The sequence below is a fragment of the Cebus imitator genome, unplaced genomic scaffold (genome assembly GCF_001604975.1).
Source record: "Cebus imitator isolate Cc_AM_T3 unplaced genomic scaffold, Cebus_imitator-1.0 Scaffold567, whole genome shotgun sequence".
In the NCBI taxonomy this organism is placed as follows: domain Eukaryota; kingdom Metazoa; phylum Chordata; class Mammalia; order Primates; family Cebidae; genus Cebus; species Cebus imitator.
This window is the reverse complement of record NW_016107882.1, coordinates 620,310-626,081: the sequence shown is the minus strand read 5'-3', so window position 1 is coordinate 626,081 and position 5,772 is coordinate 620,310. Positions and strand designations below refer to the sequence as shown.

At 58.3% G+C, this 5,772-nt stretch overlaps 1 protein-coding gene across 1 annotated transcript in view; it reads left to right on the top strand.

Moving 5' to 3' along the window:
- The window catches only part of SLC6A18 (solute carrier family 6 member 18), a 20,182-nt gene that overhangs the window by 10,429 nt on the left and 3,981 nt on the right, over positions 1-5,772 (top strand). The window contains exons 5-7 of the mRNA XM_017515943.2: positions 1,403-1,513; positions 2,487-2,599; positions 3,554-3,682. Of these exons, the coding sequence (XP_017371432.1) occupies positions 1,403-1,513; positions 2,487-2,599; positions 3,554-3,682 (353 nt within the window). The remainder of the gene's footprint in view (positions 1-1,402; positions 1,514-2,486; positions 2,600-3,553; positions 3,683-5,772) is intronic.

Below are 5,772 nucleotides of genomic sequence, written 5' to 3'. Positions count from 1 at the left end.
TGCGCCATTGCACGCCAGCCTGGGTAACAAGAGCGAAACTCCGCCTCAAAAAAAAAAAAAAAAAAAAAAAAAAAAAGAAAGGACCAGTAGAACCTGAGCCTCCTGCTTGCCTGAGCCCCTTGAGCAAGAAGAGTCCTCACCCTGTGTCCTCCAGTGTGTGCTGTCATCTCTAGTCTGGTATCACACAGGTGTGGACTCTTTTCAAATGATGGTGCTCAGTCCACACACACTGGACTCTGCCTCCTGACCCATGGGTCTCACAGCTTCTGCACAGGGCCCCAGCACCCATGCCCTGTGCAGTGTCTCAGTGTACCGAGGCTGTCATTCCTCTTATGGAGAGGGAGGGGGTCTTCATGCTTAAGAGGACTGGAGTTACTGAATTAGACACAGCAGCCAGCCAGAAATTCCAAATAATTCTATATAAAGGCCCTTAAAAATGCATCCCAAGCTGGGCACAGTGGCTCATGCCAATAATCCCAGCACTCTGGGAGGCGGAGGTGAGTGGATCACCTGAGGTCCAACATGATAAAACCCCATGTCTATTAAAAGTACAAAAATTAGCTTAGCCGGGCATGATGATGGGCACCTATAATCCCAGCTACTCAGGAGGCTGAGGCAGGAGAACCACTTGAACCTGGGAAGCGGAGGTTGCAGTGAGCCAAGATTGGGCCAATGCACTACAGCCTGGGCAACAAGTCTCGAAAAAAAAAAAAAAAAAAAAAAAGGCATCCCAGGTGATTCTGCAGTCAGTCTAGGGGAACTGGAAGGGGAGTGAGGAGGAGTGTCCATTTGTAGGTGCTTTTCCCTGCGGACACCTGGTATGCAGACTCCTGTCCACAGCTGCTGAGAAGTGGGGAAGGCTCTATGTGGGCAGAAGGGGCACAGGCAGGCACAGGCAGGCGGGGGCATCGGGGTGGGAGGAAGAGGACTCTGGCCACGCAGAAGGGCTGAGAGCTTGAGAGTGGACAGGAGGGAGGCCGGAGAGGGGACTAAAATGGGGAAAAGGGGTAGTCAGAAAGGAAGGTGCCCGGGAGAGAGGCAAGTGGAGGCGGGTGGCCTGGGAGAGGGAGGCCAGGGAGGGGCGTGGCCCAGACGCCTCTTCAGGGCCCAGCCCCTGTGCTCAAAGGAGGCCTGACTCTCCCAGATGGCCAGTGCTCCATGGGGCACAAACATAAATGAATGTGCATGTGACTGTTGCTGGTGAACCCTGAACCCTCTGAGCTCGGCCTGAGCCTGCACCCCACAATCCCCCATGGTGCCCCTATTCGTCCTGGTTGACCCCACACCGGAGGCGGCTACGCTGACCTCGAGGGAGGCGTCTGGAACCTGCCCGTCTCTCAGGCTTGTGAACAGAGCAGAGGCCGTTTCGGGTCAGGTCTCACGACTCCACTTTTGTTCAAAGGCGATTTACTTCACGGCTTCGTTCCCCTACCTGGTCCTGACCATCTTTCTCATCAGAGGGCTAACCCTGCCAGGGGCAACAAAAGGACTCATCTACTTGTTCACTCCCAGCGTAAGTGGGTCTTGGATGGAAGGTCAGGGCCCCCAGCACACACACACGTTGGGGCTGCCACCAGCAGCTCCCTCTCTCAACTGGAAGCGTGAGCGGCCAGGAGCCGCAAATCCAGCAGCTGGGCTGCCTGTGGGTCAGGGGTGAGGCTGGCCCAGGACGGCGCAGGGGGAGGGGACCTCAGGAAAGAGGTGAGGTTTGGAGCGAGGCTGGAGGAGGACTTCGATTAGGGGCAGGTGGACTTGGGCACCTGTGGGACCCCAAGTGGACAGGGATGTGAGTGGCCAGAGGAGGAGGGACAGGGTTCAGGGAAAGGCTGGCCGGGGACCTGCTCTGGGCTTGACACCACCAAGGGCCTTGTCCAGCTGCACACCCACCAGGGAGCCACAGGAGCCAGCGTCTGCTCCAGGAGCCTGCCCAGCTTCCAGAGCATTCCATACTACCCTAGACCTCAGCCCTCCCTGCCCAGCATCCCTGAGGCAGTTTCCAGGGGCTGGTGTGGGAGTGGGCATGTGCGTATGGGCAGGTCTGCCTGGAGACGGGGGACACAGAAGACAGGGGACAGCTTCCCAGGTCCCCCAGCCACAGAAAAACCAGGCTCCGTGCATGGATCCCTGCCCTTGGGCCTTCAAATCACCCAGAAGCCCAGGTTAGAGAGGGCACAGTGAGCACACCCACTCGGGAGCTGCTCACACCCATCTCCAGCCCCGAAAAGCCTGCCGGCTACATTCTCACCTGGGCATGACAGCCACGGCTCATTCGGCCACGTCCCAGACGGGGCTGGCACGTGCTGTGTCCAGAGCTGCCACTCCACACTGGCACACTTGTGTGGTCCTACCCTGTTCCTGGTGTCTGCACAGGTCACAGCTGCTCACAAGTGTCCCCAAAGCTGCCTTGGGAATGTTCTGGAACAGTCAGGGCTCCCAGCCGGCGTGGCTTGCCCGCTGAGTTAGACGCTTTCCCTGGCTCATTGCAGATGCAAATTCTCCAGAACCCCCGGGTGTGGCTAGATGCAGCCACCCAGATATTCTTCTCTCTGTCCCTGGCCTTTGGAGGACACATCGCTTTTGCAAGTTACAACTCGCCCAGGTAGGCAGTCAGGCTCCAGTGCCCAGCCAGAGAAGCTTTGGGGAGATGCCCCAAGCACTTCCTGATCTAGGGGTCACACTATGGGACCAAGGGTGGCCTTGTGTGAACCTAAGAACCTCATGACATGGCCGGGGCCCTCTCAGCAGTTTCCAGCACGTCTGGAGCCGCTGCAGGAAGACAGCCTGGGGAATCACACCCAGGGAGGGTGTAACTGGGCATGATGCCAACCAAAATGGGCATGACACACGAGGCCATAAAAGCCTCGACGGTCACCTGAAATAGACTCACGGCCTGCCCGTTAATGCCGACGTGAGCATGTACTGTTTTATGATGTTGTAATATCCACAGAGCCCCACCAAGTGCAATTCCACACTTCATAAAATGCAGAGCCCAGTGCACCATGATAAACCTGAACCAAACCTAATTTCCCGTGGCTGTCAGAGGCAGGCAGTTCGCATGAGAGGGGAGGGGCAGGGCGGTCCAAGGCAGCTCTGCCCGCTGGTGGCCTTTAGGGAAGGATGTGTCAGCCGGGACTCCGGGGAAGCTTTAAACGTTTGAGATTGACACCTTACTGCCTTAAGCTCACGCTGGAGGTGCGCGTGTGTGGGTTTCTCCTTTGGAGATGATTTCCCAAAACATCTACATTTCAGCTCCTCCATGAATGCCCTGCCTCACAGCTCCCTGTGGGCCAAAAGGCCTTGAGGGGAGGGTGGGGTGTGAATGGGTTCCAGGTCCTTGGCAGCCTTGAACTGGGACTGCTGGAGGAGCCTGTGGGGGAGGGGTCCAGGGTCACTCTGAGACTCCAGGACTGGCAGCAGCAGTCCCTGGGTCAGAGCAGGGGCATCCCAGGTGGGAAAGGGGACCAAGGAGATAAGACCCCTCCTCACTTCCTCCCCTGGGTGAGGCCCAGTTACCACCCACAAAAGCCTGTGATGAGCGTGTGTTTGTGCCTAGGAATGACTGCCGGAAGGACGCGGTGGTCATCGCCCTGGTCAACAGTATGACCTCCCTGTACGCGTCCATTGCTGTCTTCTCCATCCTGGGCTTCAAGGCAACCAACAGCTATGAGCACTGCCTGGACAGGTGAGTGCAGGTGCCGTGCTGGGCTCTGCAGGGCATGGCTGCCAGGCAAGCGTCCACCGCACTGAGAACCCCATGGCATGAGGAAGGGGGGTGCAGGCACATTTCATTTCTGCAGGGTTGTGGAGTGAATGCTGTCCCCCAAAAGGTCACTTCCACCCAAAACTTCAGAACGTGACCCGGTTGGAAAAGGGTCTTTGCAGATGCTATTAAGGCAGCATCAGGCGGAGGTCCCCCTGGAGCAGGATAGGCCCTAAATCCAATGACCAGCGTCCTTGTAAGACGAGAAGAGACAGATGCAGAGGAGGCGGCCACCTGAAGATGGAGGCGGAGGTGGGGGCGATGTGGCCACAGCCCAGGGACGTCTGAAGGCACAGAAACTGGGAGAGGCAGGAGGATTCTCCTGTGCAGCCTCCAGAGGGGCACGGCCTGGCCATACTGGGATTTCAGATGTCACAGTTCTCCAGAAAGGGAGAGGATGAATTCCTGTGGTTTTAAGGCACAATTGGTGGCCGTTTGCTGCAGCGGTCCCAGGACACTGAGGCAGTTAGGTTGTCCCCTGCAAAGGCAGCTGACTTGTCAGACCCACGGCCTTCTCAGGGTGCCCGACTGCTGCTTGCAAATGGCCTCCAGGCAGGTCCCACCACTAAGAACCCACTGGGCAGACACCACGTCCCTGCAACGTGGGGCAACTCTGCCCCACCAGGGGACGTCTGGCAGCATATGGAGACATTTTTGGCTGCACACTTGTGTTGGGGGTGTGCCTGGCATCCAGTGGGTAGAGGCCACTCTACAGTGTCCAGGACGGCCCCACCCAGAGAGTGACTGGCCCTGAGTGTCCACAGTGCTGCAGAGACACCGAGTTCCAGCCACTGCCTCTTGCTCTTGGGAGCACGGCAGCAGGAGCACGGCAGCGGGAGCCTGTGGGGGAGGGGTCCAGGATCACCCTGAGACTCCAGGACGGCAGTGGGAGCACCACAGCGGGAGCACGGCAACAGGAGCCTGAGGGGTCCAGGATCACCCTGAGACTCCAGGACGGTAGCAGGAGCACGGCAGCGGGAGCATGGCAGCCCTGCAGCACCGCACTCAAGGGCTTTTCAAGTGACACTGAAGATGTGACATCTTCAATGACGTCACCAAGAAAACGCACACTAATGCAGAAAACATGGCACTCATAGACCCCGGAAAGGACACTGGCTTACAGGAAGAGCTGGATCAAGAAGGCGGAGCTGGGCGTCGTTCAGCCCCAGCCCGGGACGTGCATGGCGGGTGACGCTGATTTCTGGTCATTCTCTGAATGTTGCAAATAACTACAAAAGTGCACACGTATTGACTCGGGGTTACAAGCACACCTTAGTGGGCAGGTGGGATGGAAAGGACCAGCCGTGCTCACAACGCCCTGCACTGCACAGCCTCAGCCGGCCTCACAGGCCACAGGGGGCCAGAAGTGAGGGGAGGGGCCTCTCTCTACAGGACTGTTCCAGGACGGCTGTAGCCCCAAAAAAGGGTTTGCTGGGTGTAGATGTGCCCCGCACTGGGGTGTCTGTGTTTGAACCTCGGGCCCTGAGAACAGAATGAGCCTTTGGCAGTGGAGAGGAAGGGTGGGTGGGATGAAGTCACCCCAGCAAACCCTCAGAAGTGCAGGTCCTCCCCTGCAGGGCAGCCCCTCAGGGTGAATCAGGACCCACTCTTGAGGTGAGGAAGGGGCCACCACCTCCACCTCTTTTTCAGCCATGAGGGAGTGTTCCCCTTCCAGGCCCAGAAGGGTAGAGAACAGCTCCCCCCACACCCAGCTGTGCAAACCCTGCCTCCAGTGGGGTAGAGAACAGCTCCCCCACAACCCAGGAGTGTAATCCCTGCCCCCAGGGTGGTAGAGAATAGCTCTCCCCCACACCCAACCAGTAGTGCAAACTTGGCCCCCAGGGGGGTAGAGAACAGTCCCCCCCCACCCAGCAGTGCAAAACTTGCCCCCAGGGGAGTAGAAAACAGCCCCCCCACCCAGCAGTGGAACCCTGTCCCCAGAGGGGTAGAGAACAGCCCCCCCACCCAGCAGTGTAAAACCTGCCCCCAGGAGTATAGAGAACAGCCCCCCC